The sequence below is a fragment of the Seriola lalandi genome, unplaced genomic scaffold, assembly GCF_002814215.2.
Source record: "Seriola lalandi dorsalis isolate HSWRI2012SDOR001 ecotype SW California unplaced genomic scaffold, Sedor1 jcf7180002054614, whole genome shotgun sequence".
Classification (NCBI taxonomy): domain Eukaryota; kingdom Metazoa; phylum Chordata; class Actinopteri; order Carangiformes; family Carangidae; genus Seriola; species Seriola lalandi.
This window is the reverse complement of record NW_019525167.1, coordinates 12,290-32,341: the sequence shown is the minus strand read 5'-3', so window position 1 is coordinate 32,341 and position 20,052 is coordinate 12,290. Positions and strand designations below refer to the sequence as shown.

The following is a 20,052-nucleotide window of genomic DNA, read 5'->3' as shown; positions in this document are numbered from 1 at the left end:
ACTACACCCACCCCCACACTAACCCCTGTTACAACACCCCCTCGTCCTCGCTCCCACCTGCCGCTGTCAGTCCGTCAGGGGCCTTGTCCTCTGGTGTCAGTCAGCGGGATCGAACACGTGCTGGTTGGTGAGGTTGTGTTGATGCCACAGATTCCTGTTTTACTGCGTGCGTCGACTTTCATCACAGTCCGGCTTAAAGCACTAATCTGCCTCATCAATAACAGTTCACACAACAAGACAGATTATTGTTTTCATGAATCATTTGTTCTTTAAAATGTTCGGAGTCTAAATGTAAAATTCATTTTTATTTACAGGGACGTAAGTTGTTCATCTCTGATCCTCGCTCTCACGTCTCGCTCTCTGAGGACGTGGTCAACGTAGAAATGTCGTGTCATCTCTTTTTGACCCGCAGGTGGCGCCGTACACAACCTGCCTGATCAACGGCATCTACTGGGATCCCCACACCCCTCGACTCCTCCGGCGAATGGACGCCCAGAGGCTGATGAGACCTCCCAAAACCCTGTCTGTAGCCATCGGGGGGTCGCCGCAGCTGCCGCACAAGTAAGAGCGCGAGCTGCTCACCACACTCTCCCAGTGTCGGTGTGGTGTTCCTAATAAAGTGCTCAGTGAGCGGTCCGTCGTGTTTTCCAGTGTGTAATGAGCGCTGGAGGTGACGGAGCGATGTGCCTCACACACTGACGGTGACTGGGGTAAAAGTGCAGCCAAGGTCGCTGCCGTATCTCCACAGAGGTCAAAGGTCACATTGTTATCTTCAGTTGTGTGATCAGAGGGACAGTTTAGCCTGTCGCTCTGACCTCACCAACACCTCTCTCTCTCTCTCTCTCTCTCTCTGCAGGCTGCTCGCCATCTGCGACATATCAGCTGACACCGGCGGCTCTATAGAGTTCATGAACGAGTGCACCACCATCGATAAGCCTTTCTGTATGTACGACGCCGACCAGCACATTGACCACGACATGTGAGTCCCACACGCTCATGACGTCTCTCTGGCTCTGTGTTCATTAGTTCAGATAACGACTGAGATTGATCTCATTTATTTTTATTTGTTGTTTCTGTTCCCGGCAGCGTGGAGGGAATCGGGATCCTCATGTGCTCCATCGACAATCTTCCCGCTCAGCTTCCCATCGAAGCCACGGAGTACTTCGGAGACCGACTCTTCCCCTACATCTGGGAGATGGTAAGACATGAGGGCGGCAGGTGAGTCGAGAACAGCCGGTGGTGTCGTCGGGTTCCTCTCTCGCTCTCAGCTGCTTTCGGTTTCCCTGCCTGACGTCGGGGGGAGTTTGCTGTTGGGGGGAGCGCTGCACCAGGTTTCACACGGTGAACTCCGACACACAGGGACAGGTGCTTTTATCCAGTTTCTTGTTATGTAAGTTCTGTGTTCTGTCATCATCAGCTGCCGTCAGACGCCACCAGACCCCTGGAGGAAGAGGACTTCAGCCCGCAAGTCAGAGACGTAAGTTACATCATATTGGTTTGCTACAAAAACATGTTGCTGCTGGTCTGAGATCTGCTCTCTCAACATCACAACTTTGTTTTCTAATTGAGCCAAGAATTTTTTTTTTTTTTTTTGAGAAGTCATGTTTTGTCAGTTTGGCACGAAAGCTCTAAATACTACAATACCCATGAGCCTTGGCTGCTGTTTCTGTGTAGAAGAAGCTGGGAGAGAATCAGAGCTGAAGCGAATTCAATCACATCTGAGTGTATTGTGCAACATGTCAAGGGAAACTTTGGTCTGCTGGTTAATGTATATGACTCTTTAAGATGTGTGAGCTGCTGCTCATCAGAGTGGACAGTCCCACTTATATGCATCAAAACATCTGAAGCACAAAATGTTGTGAATGTTGTCAATCTCAGTAAATAATCGACATTTAAGATCTTCTGTTGCTCCACTCGTTTTCAGGTTGACGCTACAGGTTGTCAACATTGATTAAAATAGCTTCATTAATGTGAGTGCTGACTCATTTAGTGTCTACCACTGAAAACTGATCGCAACTGAATCTTTCAGTTTTTTTTTTTTTTTTTAACTTTAGTTACTTAAATGATGAAATCTAAACTTAACGAGATCCAATGAGGGATTCAAAAGGATTCAGATTAGGTATGTAGATTTGATAAAAGGCTATTGAAGACCTAATTAAGAATAAAACGGCAAACATTTGACATTCATTCAGTGTTTGATTCTTTCAGCATTATTATTTACAATCTTTATTAATTTGACAATATTAATTGTACGCCTTTGCAAACAATTTAAAATTTAAAAAAAAAAGTTTGTTTGTTATCACCTTTGTTTCTAAAGGCTGTCATCACTTCAAACGGAGTTCTCACCCCAAAGTTTGAATACATCGAAAAACTTCGAGAAAGAAGGTAAGACTTATTTCAGAGTCCTGTGTGTGTTATACGGCACGTCATCTGTTGTGTTCTGTGTTTGGGACTTTGTTGAAAGCATTGCTTTTTATGTTATATTATACATGTAAAAAAAAAAAAAAAAAAATTATTACATTGGCACACACCTGTTCCATCTGCGAGTTAATGCAACCAGTCAATGGATGACATGTCTAAAGATTACGAGACAGGTAACATTTAAACTCTCATTGTTTCTCATGTGCTAATATAGCTAACCTTTGTTAGCTTTCGAAACTGTAGTGTTTGTGTGATTTACAGTTGATAGCAGCTTATTAAAGGAGCTATTTGTAAGTTTGCTATTACCCCCATAGCCAATGTTAGCATTAGCAGCTGTTTACTTACCAGTCTAGAAGAAACTAATTTTCTTCTACTGAATTAGCATGCTAACCACCTTGCTCCAGCCTGTTGTGCGATAGTGAGTCTCCAGAAGTGGAAAACAACCCTCGTTTAGCTTCTCTTCCTATAACTTCTCCTACTGAAGTTAGCATGCTAACTAGCTAGCTCCAGTCTGTTGTGCAATGCTATTTTGCAATAGTGAGTCTCCAGAAGTGGAAAACAACCCTCTTGTTATTTTCTGTTTATATCACTTCTTTTCCTCTACTGAAGTTAGCATGCTAGCTAACTAGCTCCAGCCCATCCCATCATGTAATGCTATTGTGCGATAGTGAGTCTCCAGAGTTGGAAAACAACCCTTGTTTAGCTTTCTATAACTTCTCCTACTGAAGTTAGCATGCTAGATAGCTAGCCTGTCTTGTTACTCTGCGATACCGAGTCACTGTAGCGTCCAGTCTGCCCTGAAGAAGTAGCGCTTCTCAGAGGGCGCATTATAACCTCTTGAATTGTAAATGCAGCAATGTCTGAAGCTCTTGACTGGTAAGTAAACAGCTGCTAATGCTACCGTTAGCTATGTAGCACTAGCAAAACTTAGAAATAGCTCCTTTTTCAAGGTTTAGTAATATTTGTGCTCTATAGTCTCATGTTCTTGCTGTTTTCCCTCCCTAACTGTTTAAACCTAGCAGTTTTGTGATGTTTTAGTGTCCTCCAGCGAGCAGAACTGAAAGCTGGACTCGTAGCGACTAACCATCACCTTGTGGTTGTTCCTGCACAGTGCTGCCCTCTGGTGTCTGCTGTGCCAACCTGCCTCTGCATTAACCCCTTGCATGGCTAGCGTGCTAGTAAGCTGCTGCTGCTAGCCAACCTCAGACGCTGGAGTTTGCCTTTAGGTATTGAGGGGTAGAAACATTTTTTCTTCTCAATTTACACAAAAAAAAAAACCGCCATCACCCCGTCTGTCGCCATCAGTCTGTCTTGTTTCATTTCATTCTGGCATGTAAATTTTAAGTTTGGACAGTTTGTGAAATCTCGGTAGCTTTTCTTCACACGAGTCAGATGAGAGGATGAATGAGGCTTAGGTCCAAGATGTGATTAGCTTAGCTTAGCTTAGCTTAGCTTAGCACAAAGACTGGAAATGGGGGGGGGGCTGCTAGCCTCTCTAAAAAGGCCATATACACTGTGCATGACATTCATGTAACATGATAAAGAAAGCTAGTTTTTGGCAAATCTCCCAAGTGTTTGTGACTATAGATCTTTAAAGTTGTTCCTCTAGCTAATGTGTAATCTACATGATGTTAGCACTCAAGCTAATGTTAGCTAACTTGACGTAGCTGTTTTTGGTTTGGGTTTTCACGCCCTGGACCTCCCTCTGTCCTGGACTCAAAGAGATGAATCCAATCTTCTCCTCTGACTCCTCTAAAATAAAAATCATTCGTCTGCATGTTTATCATTTATCAAAAGTCCTCCGTCGTTCTGTTCATTAAGTTTTATCTTTTAAACCTGCTTTGATTCATTTCTAAATTCTGTTGATTGATTACACATTTCTTTTACAGTGCTCTGAGCTTATCTGCAGCGTCAGACATTTTAATGAGCTTCTCAAATATATTCAGCTGCTGTAACAGTAATAATGTTTGTTTCTGTAGATTATCAACACCGGGGCTTTGCTCCTCAGCAGCTCTTTAAACAGCCAAGTGGAGCCTCGTATCATATTTAGGCCACACTTAGGCTTGATGAGTTTTCTTCCTAATTGATCCCAAGTATCATTTTTCCAGACAAGCCATGCCACCAAATCTTAATCCTTTTGACTGAGCCGGGCTCCTTAAGATATGTAAACTCAGGGAGAAATCCTCCCGAGGGAACGTCTCTCTTTTCTTTTCTTTTTTTTTAATTAAGAAGACGAGGCGCGGCGGCGGGGCGGACCGCCGGTCAGTCCTGCTGTGACTCGTGCATGCGTGCGGTGTCGCATCCAATTAGGCCAAATCTAACGAGTCCAGAGGTCTGACTCCTTGGGGATTTGAGGCGGGTGGTGGTGGGATATTAATGCCACAGGACACTTGGAGTGATGCCTCTATTATAGTGTTATTGTTGTTATGGTGTTAAGATAATCCAGCATGCAAAATCACACTTTTTAACTGAATCAGTTTGTTTAGAGAAAACCTCAGTTTAATTAAGAGGCTCTGAAAGCTGCTGTGGTGCAGACACACAGTTCTCATACTGTGGGTTACATATGTGACCAGGGCTTTGGACCGAACATCAGCACTCTCTGAACACTGGATATAAACCATGTCTTTAACAGCGTACTGTTAAAGAAAGTGAGACTGTAAACTGAAAGTGAATTCACATTTTAAACATTCTTTCTTTACTTAAAAAAAACTTTCCATTTGTTTAATAAGCTGTTAGAAAAATAAAGTTGTTACGAATGTTGGCCATGGCCCTGATTACCTAAAAAATGTAGATGTAGAAAAAACTATTTGTTGAATTAAGGTACTGATAGAATTAATGCTACTGGTATTTATTATTTTAGTATTACTTTAAGGTTACCAGGATTTTTAATTATTAAAATGTATGAATGTGTATAAATTAATTGTACTACTGCTCTATATTTATTGTAAACTTTAACATTAATTATTACAAACTGTTGAATATTTAAAAAGATAGTAGCATTCGATATTAATTATATTTCACATGAAAAACTGTTGCACATGGAAAAATTCAAATCCAGTAAAATGTGATTTTCAGCTGTTTCACTCATGTGAAAATGTGAAACCAGCTGTTTGACATTTAATATAAAATTAGAAACATCGTCTTAAAAGATACAGTAACGCACAGGCATGTGTGGTTTTCAGACATTAATTTTACACATGCGTTTATTTTGTAAATGCAATAGCAAAAAGATTCTGGAAATCTGCAAAAATCCACAGATTTGTATTTTTTAATTTTTTTAATTTAATTGGTTAATTGATTAATTTTTTTTTTTTTAATGTTTTTTATTTTTTTATTTGAGCACGACATCCTCCATGTAAATAACCTGTCTGTTTTCCATCCTGTTCTTGTACAATCTCCTCTATATTCAAGAGATATTTTAACGGATACAAACTTTTTCTCTTGTTCAGTAACATTTTGAATAGTGTCACAGAACAGAGACATAGTGTCAGTTATAAAGCAGATTGTACCCCAACACCTACAGATGTTTAATCTTAAGTACGTTACACCGTCCATTTAAATGCATCTGTTTCATGAACGTCCCGACGACTTCCTCTGTGTTGCTTCCATCTGTGGCTCAGGATTCAACATCCCGGCCTCCAGACCCGTGGATGGAAACGCACTGAGCCTCACTGATGTTCGTGTTTCTAAACTCAGTGTGTCTGATGTTGTTCAGGGAGAAGGCTGAGATCATGAAGAAGAGCGGGATGAAGCGAGTCCTGCTGCTGGGCTCGGGATACGTCTCCGGACCCGTTGTGGAGTATCTGACCCGCGATGAGAGGACCCAGGTCACTGTGGGTGAGTTCGACTTACGAACTCATGAGTGACATTTGAATGTTTTAAGGTTTTAGTTCGACCACCATTTAGACCCAGGACGCCAGTTTGCTTCCAGTGACATTATTTTCCTGTTGTGTTTGTGTCTGTGTTCAGCGTCGGTGCTGCTGAGGCAGGCGGAGGAGCTGGCGGCCAAATATCCCAACACCATCCCCGTCACGCTGGACGCCAGCAGCCAGGAAGGACACCTCGACTCCCTGATCAAAGACCATGACTTGGTCATCAGGTACAGCTGCAAGTCACACTGTGTTACAGAAAAAAGTCTAATTTTAATGAAAAATTCTGTTCATTTTTCAGGCAGTGTTTTTCTTTTTACTTTTTTGGCCCCGCCCCCAAAAGTAGGCGGAGCCCGAAGAAAGGCGTGTTTACTTTATCGGGCTTCTAATCAACTTCTAGTTTTTAAGCTTCATTCGCTACATTTTGTGACTGTTTGGGTCAGCAAAAAAAAAACAAGGACCGGTGATCTGCTGAACCTTAACAACCAATAAAAGCAAGAGTTTACATAAATAAGGTTTTATTTTACAGGTTCCATATTTTCCAGCTAATGTCCTGGAAGTTTCCCTCATAATTTTATGAAAATGAGCTGCTATGTAACTGTAAATTACTCTATGTCCAAAAATAGCCACATACACATTTTTGGTAAAACTGTTTTTCACATACCTACAATATAATTTATATTCCAACATAATAATTTTTTTTTTTAACTCCCTTCATTGAAATAATCCGGTAATTTACAGCTGGATACCAGTTAATATGTAGGAAGTTATGAGGAAAGATTCCAGGGAATTAGCTAGAAAGTGCAGGAGCTGTAAAATTAAGTGTTACCAGAAGTTGTTAAGCAAATTTTAGCTTGATCAACCCAGGAAGTGCTTTTTTATTTCTTCATGGCAGTTAATTAATGCTGTTATTTTATTATCAGCCCCTGAGAAGCTGTTATGTTTCATTGGAGGGATGACGCATTGTGGACATGTCAGACTCAGTTTGTCAGGCTCAGCTTTGATCAGTCCTCTCGATGTGAACTCATCGGCCGTCCGTCCTGACCCGATCCTTTCCCTCTGCTCCTCAGCATGCTGCCGTACTCCTTCCACCCGCTCATCGCCAAACACTGCATCAAGAGGAAGGTGAACATGGTGACAGCCAGCTACCTGAGTCCGGCCATGAAGGAGCTGCAGAGCAGGTGACGACGGGAAAACAGGAGTTCCTAAGATTTCATCGCCATTTACTACAAAATTAATTATTATTATTATCATAATTCAAAAGAGTAATAACAACAGGGAACAGTTATAACATGTATTCAGTTGTAATTTAGTGTGTGTGTGTGTGTGTGTGTGTGTGTGTGTCTCAGTGCGGAGGAGGCGGGCATCACCATAGTGAATGAGATGGGCCTGGACCCGGGTATCGACCACATGCTGGCGATGGAGTGTATCGACCAGGCTAAAGCCGACGGCTGCACTGTGAGTCAACACACACACTCTGACCGTGTGTGTGTGCGTGTGTGTGTGTGTGATAATGATTGTTTGAACACATGTAGGCAGAGTCGTATTGAACCGTGAAACAGACTGAACATGAGTCCAGGTGACGTGGTGTTTGTTAGAAAACAGCCTGAGAATATTTCAACCTGTTTCTCTAAAGCAACAAGGACTTGATTTAGTTCTGGTTCTGACGGACCAGGGTCAAGCACAAGTCGATGGTTTTGATTATTGATTAGTGTTATAAATGAAGCCTGAGAGGATTCAGCTGAAATCTGTCCTGAAACAGTTTGTTTGTCTTTAACTTCCTGTACATCGGCATTTATTCACCAAGTCTGTTTCCATTGCAGTTTAATTTTTAATTTACACCTCAGCCAAGCATAAAATCTTTTCTATAGTATTTCAACATTTTTAACACTCGTGTTTTCATATCTGTTTTTACTCAGGTGTTTGATTTATTTCTTTTCACTTCAAAAATCAACAAAATATGGAGTTTGTCTTTATAACTGAAAATAGTTTTTCTTGGCAGAGAACATTTTTTTACACTTTAAAATGTCCCTCTCACTACATATCCCCATCATCACTGCTGAAGAAACATTGAAAATTTGAACAAAAATGTTCAAGCACCGAGTGTATATAAAATACAAAATATCTGCACATTCATTAAGATCGGACTTCATTTCTTTGTTTTTAATTTTATATTTCTTTATTTGATAAGGACATGTTAATACATGTTAATGAATGTTAGCACAAAATACAAGATGGTAACATGTTGGATTTTAGCTAAAATGCTCATTTACATCCACAGTCAGATAAGGTTGCCAGGTAACGTAAAACAAAAACACACAACTACAAATATAACATGCAAATAAAAAGACGAATACATTTTGCTGCATACTGAGTTAAGAGTGATCACAGCTCTGGTTTGACTCTGTCTTTCAGATGTTGATGTATTGATTTTCCCCTAATGATGATATTTATCTTAAATCTGTTTTAAATTAATCACCAAACAACATTTAAACTTTAAAATCATGCAGTGACTCTGACCTCTGTTAAAACTAACTCATGTCAAGTTGCTTGACAGAAAAATGAATTGAATATTAATTCCTACCGGCGTTGTTCAGGTGGAGTCCTACAGCTCGTTCTGCGGAGGTCTTCCTTCTCCTGAATGTTCAGACAATCCTCTTCGCTACAAGTTCAGCTGGAGTCCGTACGGCGTCCTCCTCAACACCATCAGCCCCGCCATCTTCCTCAAAGACGACCAGGTACAGAGGCCTCAAAGGGCCGTCGATCAATGATGATCGTGTGAGTTTGTTCATGAATGACACTGTCTTCAATCCGTCAGAAAGAAACTGAATCTTTGTGTTTGTGTCTTCTCCAGGTGGTGAGCATCCCGGCCGGCGGCTCTCTGATGGACTCCTCCACGCCGATGGACTTCCTGCCCGGTTTCAGCCTGGAGGGATTTCCCAACCGCGACAGCACCAAGTACGCCGAGCCGTACGGCATCCAGAGCGCGCACACACTGATCAGAGGAACACTGCGCTTCAAGGTACGACACACACACACACACACACACACACACACACACACACACACACACACACACCACACACGTCCGCTAAAAGCTGTCAGCAGCTGGAAACTGCCACCAACTTCTAACGTTGGTGTCATTTCATTGTCAGAAGTCTCAGCTTTGCTCCAGTAACCTGTTTGTTGTCGACTTCTCTGCAGTGACTTGTTGAAATCTGTGATTAAGCAGTTTTTCATTTTGTCTGTAAAATGTCAGACATTTGTGAAAAATGTCCCTCACAGGTTCCCAGAGCCCAGGTTGACGTCTTAAAAGATATTCAGTTTACAGTTTTATGAAAAGCAGCAACACGTCATTATTGAGATATAGAAACTCAAAACATGTCTTTAAACAGTCAGTCGGTAAAATAGTTTCAATTTTCTGTCGACTGTCAAATCGAGAAAAAAGCAACATCTTAATTTCTTTCCTGATTTGAAATTGAGGAAAAATAAATGCAGCAAATATACATACATACACAATCATGTTTTGGTTTTCATTAGAGTTCAAGGATTAAAATGGAAATCACTTAAAGCTCCTCCAGTGTAAAGCTCTCTGTCCATGTGTAGTGTGATTATAGATCAGCTCTAGCTTCTATATTAATACTGTGAAAGTATCAAAGCCTCAGTCCACAGAGAAATGCACACAGCCTGTATTCAGAAACTGAGCCTTAAAACCAGCCGTCAGGACTTCTGGAACTTTGTGATGTCACAACAAAGCAGTCACCAAGCCCCGCCCACCTGGACCCACCATCCAAACCTTGCAGGATTTGGTTTCTCTGAGTGTTTTTACCTGAAATCTGCTATATTTTTATTGGATCACTCAGAAAACACTCTTGCATGAGATGTTTTTAAATCTTTTAAATGTTCTTGTGAGGTCTTATGATCCCCAGAACTGTGTCCTCGTCCCCTGAGTTTACAGGTCTGTGTATAAATAAATAACAAATAGATCTGAAAACAAACAAGTACAATAAATATGTAATAGATATGTTGTGGTTATGGGCATAACATCAAGGCTTTCAAACCAGGTTGTTAATCACTGCGTCCCCTGTGAGTCCAAAATCAAACTGAAACTAAAAGACTCAAAATAAAAGATTTTCTTCTTCTCAACAGTTCACAGAAATATATATTCCTGCATAAATGTTTGTTTGTGTTGTTCATTGTCGTTGATTGAGTCAAGCTCTCGTTCTGTCCCGCAGGGCTTCTCCAAGGCCATGAGTGGGTTTGTCAAACTGGGTCTGATTGACAGCGAGCCTTGCCCCGTCCTGCAGCCCACTTCATCTCCCGTCTCCTGGGTAAGAACCTCCTTTCAGCGTTTAAAAAGGGGATCATGAAAACAGTGAAACACACGGCTGAAAGGCGGCTGAGCTGTGCCTCCCACTTCATCCTCCAGCCCGGCATTCACGTTTATAAAATGAGCTGTTCCTGCAGATCTTCCACTTGAAGCGTCCAACCGTGGAAGTGGGTTTTGCTGACAAGTCTATTACTGTCAATAGCTGCTTGTCAACATCAAGGCTGCGGCGAGCCGAGGCTTTCTGACATTGATGAGAGTTTACAGCAGGATAACGTTTGTTGTCTTTTATCCTTTTGAGATGAAAGAGAAACAGAACAGAGCTGCGTGTTCAGAAATCAAAAGACAAGAAGCAATTTTTAATCCTGTCGCTCGTCTTTCTGAAAACGCACACCAAAGAGAAATGTATAGATAGTGGCCCACCTGCAAAATGTAACCTTGAAGCCTCTTAAAAGGTTCATGTAGCCATTTCTGAAAGTGTCTAATCTTTAGAAAAAGAGGGCAGTTCAGGAGACGAAGGTAAGACTCAGTGTAGGAGCTAAAGAGGAGCTAGGAGACGAACTTAACGAGGAGTTTAAGGAGACAAACTAGGAGGTTTAAAGGTTGGATGTGTGATGGTCTTAGAAGTCTGGAGTAACTGTGATCTGTTCTCTCGTCTCTACAGAAAGATCTCCTCTGTAAGCAGATGGGATTGTCCTCGTCTATGTCCCATGATGCCTTTGAAGAAGCCGTATACGAGCGCATCGGAAAGGACGACTTCAGGATGGACACGCTGAGATGGTGAGAGACCAAAGATGGCTGTCAGGCTTCTCACCGGTCTGTCAAACATCTGGGACATCAGGGTAACATCTGGAGAGTATCAGACCTGCCACCGAGGAAGGAAAAAAATCTCCTCTGTACTCTGAGGAAAATACATCTACAAACAAAACGAGTTCTTTCAGCGAAGAAAATAAAGTTTATTTTGATTATTTTCAGTCCAATATTTATATTGGAACCAACATAATATTAATCTCCATTTTAATACATTCAGATATGTAATTTAAAGATAGTTTAGTGAAGATGTTGGTCCTGAAAAAGATGTTTTTTCATCACAGATAACACGCATTGAAAAATCAGTAATTTAACTCGATATAGTCCCAGAGATTAGTTGGATTTTGCAGCCCAGTTTTGAAGTTATTGCAGATTTTACACACACTAGAATTAGAGCCCTCATTTGTATGACACGATTAAACAGATGCCAAAAAGTTTCAGGTTCTAGTTTTAACTCAGTTTTTAGCTTCGTGTTTTGGATCTTTCAGTCGCCTACACCACTCTCTGTTGAACAGCTGGTTATCTGCTCTTAAAAAACTGTCCGATTCTTACGACTAGTTATCTGGATGTCCATTTGTCTGTGCAGCTCGGCTCTGAGCGGGGGAGGCAGATGTGATGTCTGCCGCTCTTCAAAGTTGGCATCAGCGCTGTGGATGGCGGGCTGAGAGCAAGGCCGAGGCTGCTCCTCCTCTCCACACTTTTCACTTCTCTCCTTATTGAGCGTGCCTTAAGTGGTGTAGTGTGCACACTCCTCAATTTAAATCAGCTTTTTCCAAGGGTGTCTTCAGACCAAGGCTCTGAGCCGTCATTGTTGTGCTGCCGCTGGCGGTGAAGGGAAGAGGGCCACGCTAGCATTGAAACGTAAATTCCTCCGGCGTTGAACTGTTGGAAACATTCCATCTCTGCCTTTAAAAGGGTAAAAAGCCAACGCGCTTGCAGCTCAAATTGAATGACTTGTTGTTCATTTATTCAATTCACCAGCAAAGCAGCGACAAAAGCAACTGCTCATCTCTTTAGATTTAGCCAAGGATGTGTGGGCTGTGGGCCGCAGCGCTGCTGGGGCGTTGAAGCAGAGTAATTTTCTTTTAAAGCTTTTAATACGGCTTTGTGAAGGTTATTTTATTGTGAGGAAAAGTCTTGTTTTTTTTTTTTTTTTGTGTGTGTCTCTGTGTTCAGGTTTGGGATGCTGAGTGACGAGGCGGTGCCTCACGCCGACAGCGTTCTTGCTGCTCTGGCAAAACATTTGGAAGCCAAACTGTCATTTGGTGAGAAACAAACTCATTTTATTACCACAAATCAGAAGAACATGAGAAGATCGTTTGGTAGAAAACAAAAAAAATACCTGCCACAATTTTCTAAAGTCCAACTTAATGTAATTAAATATCTTATTTTGTCCAACCATCAAATTACAAACTTTTAAGTGATCATCAAACAGTTGACAGCTTATTTTCTGTTGATTGGCAAATCGATTAATCATGTAATTGTTTCAACTCCAATTGTTATATACTGCCGGGAAGCACTGACAAGAATTTGTGATTTAAATGTCAGTAAATCCATTAACTTGGTAAGCAGTTCTAGTCCATATCATTCATTCTGATTTTCATTGATATTTTTCATATGAAACAGGTATTATTAATGTGAAACATATCAAATGTGTTGTGTTGTGTCTAGTATTAAAAAGGTTGAACGTTGCACAAACCCTGATAATGACTTCTCTCCCTCGGTCAGATAAGGGCGAGCGAGACATGATCATCATGAGGAACGACGTGGGGCTTCGCCACCCGACGGGCGAGCTGGAGACCAAACACATCAGCCTGGTGGTGTACGGCGACCCCAGCGGTTTCTCTGCCATGGCCAAGACTGTAGGATACCCAGCAGCCATTGCTGCTCGCATGGTCCTTGATGGTCAGTAACATCACTCAGGAAGATTTTTGAACTGATGATTACAGCCAGTCAAATTGAAGTAATAAGCAGCTGGTTTAAGAATAAAATGAAACAAACAATTAGCATCATTAGCATACCCTCTTTTCAACTCTGGCTGTCTTGTCATCGGACAGACACGGGATGCAGTCACATTATAGTCAGGCAACTATGCTGAAAAAACTGCCATTTATGACACATGGAAAAATTCAGTTCAATTCAATCAGCTAACGTTAGCTTCAAGGACTAACTGGACAAGCTAACATTAGCTTCACAGACTGACAGGACAAGCTAACGTTAGTTTATCCTGTCAGTCTGTGAAGCTAACATTAGCTTGTCCAGTGAGTCCTTGAAGCTAACGTTAGTTTGTTCTGTTAGCCTGTAAAGCTAACGTTAGTTTGTCCTTTCAGGCTGTGTTCACTGATGTGTAACCTTCTATATGTTCTAAAATGAACTGAAGCAAGTGGCTGTCTGAAAGTAGAAAAAGGTGTTAGATGATTTTCTGAGCAGTTTGTCCACCGAACAGCAGATATAATGTTGAATACGTGAGATAATGTTACTGAGCTGTGCGTTTGTTCTCTGCAGGTGAAATCAATACGAAGGGTCTGGTGGTTCCGATGACAAAGGAGATCTATGGGCCGGCGCTGGTCCGACTGAAGGAGGAAGGACTGCACTTCATGTCCAAAAGCACCCTGGAGGAGTAGAGCCGATAACTGCCTGTAAATCCTATCCAACACCTCCAGAGATACTGTACAGACGCTATTCACACGCTATTAGCTGCCTTTTCACCAACTTGCTGCTGATAAGCAAAGTTATTTTTAGTGTTTAAATGAAATTTTTTACTATTTGATGATGCTTTAAAACCATGTTTGTTAGTTATAGGTCAAAAAGCTGAAAAGGCAGCTGGTGATGATAATCAGATATAAGTTCAGAGATCAGTTTAATATGAGCATCCTTAGTTTGGCTGAATTTGCATCTGTGCCAAGCTGAAATCACTTTTTCACCGGCGTTGACTGTTGCAGAGAAAATTTCTTCTGTGAAGATGTGTAAAAGGTTGACAGATCAAACACTATTTTAGGCATTAGAAATTTAAAGCATTAAAAAGCACAAACGTCTTTCATTATACCAGCAAAACTACTGTAGAAACAAGGTCTGACTGAGATTGAGACTACATTTCCCAGAGACTATCACCTATTAAAAACAAGATAAAAAGTGAAGCTTTCCCACAGGGGGAACGTTCAGTCTGCGTCAGTCTATTAGAAATCAACAAAGCTGTTAAACCTTTCCATGTTTTAACTGTCCTTATTCTCCGTTAGCTCAAACAGCATCTGTATTACTTAAAAATCCAGCAAAAGTAGCTCAATACTGCATTCACTTTCAAACTGTGATAAAAGTCTGCAAGGAAGACATCGCCTTAGTTACAGACACAGTGTTTCTACAAAAACATGTTAACAGTTCTCACCCACTGTATAATATCACATTATGAACCGTTCAGTGTGAAGTCTAACGAAGCCGAGAGCAACTGCTAGTGATTATTTTCAGCTGGTTTGTTCAGGATCGTGAGTATTATTTTATTTTTTGCTGGTAAATAATTTGTGTTGCTTAAACAATATGTATGGAATTACCTCCCAAATTACTTAAAAAATATATGATAATACTACAAATTAGTATGAAATCAGTATCTATTGGCCACCACTTAATTATCTCGTTATTTTGAGATTTTTTACACAACATAACAAAGATCAGTAAATTTGCGACTCTAACCTCTATATTCTATCTAAAACAACACTGCAGGTTTTAAAGACACAAGGTTTGTCTCCTTTTTCTACAGAAAAAAAAGCTTTTAAGTAATATTTAGAAAAAAAAAATATATATACAATTAATTCCATTAAAACTGTAGACATAAAGTAAAAGTTAAAGCTAACGTTAGTGCTAGCTAGCTGCTAGCTAGTAACTACTGGAGCTAGCTAGCAACTACTGGAGCTAGCTAGCAACTACTGGAGCTAGCTAGCAACTACTGGAGCTAGCTAGTAACTGACGGACAGTTGGTCGAAAGTAGAGTAGTCAAAATCTGTTAAACTTTTTATATACATTTTTCTGTTTATGTTTGTAACCTTAAATACTCTGACTCACGACCTCCAGGATTCAGAATTAACATAGTTTTGTCATGTCATTTTATGAAGCTAATGTTAGCTTCTCCTGTGAGCCTGTTAAGCTAACGATGGTTTCACTGAAGCTAATGTTACCTCACCAACAAAAGTGGAGAGCAGCTAACAGTGTCATTGAGGCCATTACAACATGGTAATACTTTACTATTAGTCCCCCAATTCAACATTTAAAAGCAGTATTTAAACATTTAATACATTTTAGTTTTATTAACCACAGGTTTTAGGTGCTTTGCCGGGTGTGACATACCTGCAGTTTGTCAGCATTACCAGCAGATGTATGTAGCTGTTAACATTATACATACCGTCACTTTCGTCATTTCAATATATTAAGGTCAAGTTTACCGCTGATGTTATATCTCATTAGCTAAATTGGTCACTATTCCCCTAGAAGTTTACTTCAGTCAGTAAAAAAAAAAAAACAGGGATCTCAACAAGTATCATTATTTTATCTGATTATTTTCACATACATAATACAAATGTATTTTGTTTTATACCACATAGACCACAAGTGTGGGGGTAAATTTACATAAAATAGCTATTTAAATTTCAATCACAATATTGTTTAGAAAAATCCAAATTGAAAACATTGAATTTAAAATTATCTTATTGGATATTATCGCAAAAATAAATACGAGCACTACAAATGTTTGGAATATTATTTATTAACTCATGATCGATTCGGTAACTGAAACATGATCAGTAACAGCAGCACTCGGCTAATGTTGAGCGCAGAAGTACAAGTCTTGATTTGTTTTGAATTTGTTTTGAAGAGTGAATTCTGTATTTGCGTTAAGTTTCCCAGACTGATGAGTATTTATTGTTTGCCACCTGAGCAATATTTATTTTATTTTTGGGGGTTTTGTGTGGTCACCTTTATAAACGGTTTGTTACATGCTTTAAATGGAGAAAGAAAACCTAATGTTGTACCTGAGATATATTTTTTTAAATAATATATCATGTTTTCCTGATATTTGGTTTATATGTTAGCCTCCAGAGGGTTTTAACTGCAGTGTGTTGTTTGAGATTTAGGTAGATGTGCAGGTTTGGATCTGAATCACACACTTGACTTGAAAAAAGAGAGAATTTAAATCAAAGTCCATCAACACTAACACATTAATGTTTGTCAAGTTGAATATTAATATCATAAAATATTAATGAGTATTGATTTGATTTTACTCACTGACTGAATCTCCAACATGAACACGGTTTTTATTTTTATGTTTTTAATTTTTTGTTTGGTCTGTAATGTCTGATTTGACATTTAAGCAAATTCATGATTACAGAACTCATGTTCGTTTGTTGTCGCTTGTTTTGATCGCACATTTTTACTTTATGAAAATGTAAAAATGGTTCAATAAAAAATCTTTTTGTGAAGATTTTTTTTTCCTCTTTCATCATTTAAAGACAAATATAATCTTTGCTTTATTTTCTCTTCAATGCAAACGCAGTTAATTCATTTATTGTTTTATAATTTTTTATAAATGTATAAAGTATAATCTTTCATGCAGCCCCACAGTATTAGTGTCAAGGCAGTACACTACATTACCACTACAGCACCACTACAAGTAAGAAGGAATTCCTTTTTGTTATTTTTGAATATCATATTTATTTATTGAACTGTTCCTACAAAACCTTCACTCCTCTCAGATTTTTTGTGTTGCAGATCCTCCCTGTTAACGGACAAAATCTTGCTGAAGCAGAAAGCTGGAGCGGTGAACGGCATGAAGGTGGATGTTGCATTATAACCCGGTTGCAACTAAATGATTATTTTTCATTTTTGATTAATCCCTCAATTATATCTTTGATTAACTGAATAATCATTTAGCTTATAAATGAGAAAGAAAGGCCTGCTCCTTTCAGCTAGCTAATTTCAACCATGTCAGTCGGATGGTATTTTTAGGTTTTACTTGTTTAGATTTACCCAGAACAAATAAGTTCCAGTAAAAACCATTTTCTGCTAATTTCTGCTTCTACCTCCCCCACTTTAATTATGTAACAGCTGTTGCTGTACTTTGATATAGAAAATACATCAGTACTTTATATAGCATGATGTATTGTTACAGAGTGCTATAAACTACCCAACATTAAGTAGCTAAGATTAGTTTTACCTCAGCCAGCTACATCAAACTGCTGCTTACTTACCTGATGATAATAATAACAATAATGTTCATTTATAAATCATTTTTCTAAACCCATGCTACAAAGATAAATGTACATCAGGTAAATAATGGTTATGTACAAAAGTCTAATTTTAAATATAGGATTTTTGACCTTCACTTCTTGAGTAAAAGATTTGAATACTTCATCCATCACTGCATCTATTTAAACCCTGACCTTCATATTTAGGCTGTAATCAAAGATCTTATGAACCAGACTATGGAGTGTGTAACAGGCAGCAGTTAAAACATGTAAATACTCCACTCTGGAAAAAAAGACAATCAGCCCTTTTGCTTCCACTCGATTTGGAGGCAGCCATGCAAAATAGGCCACCAAGCAGGGGATAATTGGGCATGTAATTATGAAAAGTCAAAAATGCAAATGAAGGTGTGGATACGGCGGCTGGTCAAGATGACGTCTGGACACTTGACCTATTTTCTGTCCTGAAAAGACGCGTTTCTTGCAGAGTCTTAGCCCGGATTAACACATGGGAAATCAATTGGAATAACTGGTTCAGTGCAGGGATTAAAGCATGATTCCATAAAGGGAAAAGATACAGTGCATTCAGAAAGTATTCAGACCCCTTCACTTTTTTTTTTACATTTTGTTATGTTGCAGCCTGATGCTAAAGTCATTTAATGCATGTCTCCTCTCATTAATCTACACTCAATACCCCATAATGACATAGTGAAAACAGAATTTTAGATATTTTTGCAAATTTATTAAAAAGGAAAAACTGAAATATCACATTGACATAAGTCTTCAGACTCTTTCTTATGATACTTGAGATTTATCTAAGGTTCCTCAAATGGAAGAAGTTTGGAACAACCAGGACTCTTCCCAGAGTTTGAGAGGATCTACGGAGAATATCCCCAAATCCAGGTGAGCAGAGCATGTTTCGTCAACTGCACATTTTCAATTTTTTAATATTTTTTTCTTCTGTAGCAAAATTTGAGAAACGCCTAGAGAGTGAAATGTTCAGGTTCCATTGGATGACAATCAAGGACCAGGACAATTAGTATGACAGTCTGTTGTCATGGAGAATTTCCCACTAATGCTGCGTTCACATCATATCATTAAGATTGTAATTATGGTATGCCAAGTGTGGAAATACTGTCAACACATTGTGGACAAAATAGCTTCAAGTTCACCGTCACTGGCAGTTACATCTAAGTAAAATGTTATCTCCAGTTCAGTTGGAACCTTTAGGCTGTTTATCCAGAATGACGACATGGCCGGTGAAGGGGTTAATCACCATGGACCAATGTGTGAACTCTCCAGTATCAGAGTAGTAATTTGCAATTCATCCCAGGCTGATGTCACACTGCCTTTAACAACGTCTCCCTTCATAAAACACACATGAACCCTTCAAAATGTGTAGCTAAAGGTTATGTAAATGAGATTTTAAACAATAATATAGTGGAGTAATGGCGTCCTGAGCAGAGAACAAAGTCTGTGTGTTGTTGCTGTGTGTGTTGTGATCTGAGCTTCGCTGTTCTTTGTTTTGGTAGAAACCACTTTTTCGTCTAAGAGGCCTCAGATACAGAAAGAGATCAGACCAGGGCACAGGTGGACTGCAGCTCAAATCCTGGTTGGCTGCTGGAATGTCAAAACATCCAGTACATCAGCATTTAAAGTTTTTACCTGCTCCATTAATGTCATGCAGCCGGTCCTGGTGGATAAGTCCAAGGCTGATTTTCTTCCCAGGTACCAACTGTTGAGCTGATACTGATCTGGCTTAGTGACCAGCCACAGTAGCATGATAACAATAGCTAACTTGCTGTTACTTTAATTTTGAATGTGTTCAGCAAATGTTGCTCTTGTTAGCTGGCTAACTGTGCATTATTGTGGGGCATATCACAGCATCGCTGACGTGGGCTAATGGTTGTTGTTAGATAGTTTTTTGTTGGTGCTTGTGTACACAGGGTAACTTTATTCAGTTTATTTCTTGTTGTGTGTTTAGTGGTCACTTTAACTTTGCTTCCGAACACCTTCCTGACTGGGAACATAAAGACCAAACGGAGGCTGGAGGTGTGGCTAGGAAAGCATTTGTTTTGGTCTGAGATACTGGTGATCTAGTGCGACATTTAGTGGCAGTGATGACTGCAGTATGTTTGTACTTGTAGTTCTGTACTCGGGAACAAAACACTCCACCAGGCTCTTTCTTTGGTGTTTCACTTATTTAATCCCCTAGCTAATAATCCAGCAGTGTTTCATGTCCAGCTAAAAAAAACAAACATGTCAGTACCCCATGCATCACATTTAGTCTGTTACAAAATCCAGAATATAAAAGCATTAATGTTCTCAAACTAAGCAATTAGAATTAAACCATAACATTTGAATGCACTAAAAATGGTAAAATATAAAAATCTAAAAGTAT

General features: G+C 39.7%; 1 protein-coding gene across 1 annotated transcript in view; it reads left to right on the top strand.

The window, feature by feature from the left end:
- The window catches only part of aass (aminoadipate-semialdehyde synthase), a 22,133-nt gene extending 5,244 nt beyond the window's left edge, over nt 1-16,889 (top strand). The window contains exons 9-24 of the mRNA XM_023419950.2: nt 413-561; nt 857-979; nt 1,087-1,198; nt 1,418-1,477; nt 2,318-2,385; nt 6,137-6,258; nt 6,391-6,520; nt 7,361-7,471; nt 7,640-7,748; nt 8,888-9,028; nt 9,145-9,312; nt 10,526-10,621; nt 11,282-11,397; nt 12,604-12,692; nt 13,156-13,332; nt 13,933-16,889. Coding sequence (XP_023275718.1) covers nt 413-561; nt 857-979; nt 1,087-1,198; nt 1,418-1,477; nt 2,318-2,385; nt 6,137-6,258; nt 6,391-6,520; nt 7,361-7,471; nt 7,640-7,748; nt 8,888-9,028; nt 9,145-9,312; nt 10,526-10,621; nt 11,282-11,397; nt 12,604-12,692; nt 13,156-13,332; nt 13,933-14,051 — 1,890 coding nt within the window. The 3' untranslated portion in view covers nt 14,052-16,889. The remainder of the gene's footprint in view (nt 1-412; nt 562-856; nt 980-1,086; nt 1,199-1,417; nt 1,478-2,317; nt 2,386-6,136; nt 6,259-6,390; nt 6,521-7,360; nt 7,472-7,639; nt 7,749-8,887; nt 9,029-9,144; nt 9,313-10,525; nt 10,622-11,281; nt 11,398-12,603; nt 12,693-13,155; nt 13,333-13,932) is intronic.
- Nucleotides 16,890-20,052: the final 3,163 nt, after the last annotated feature.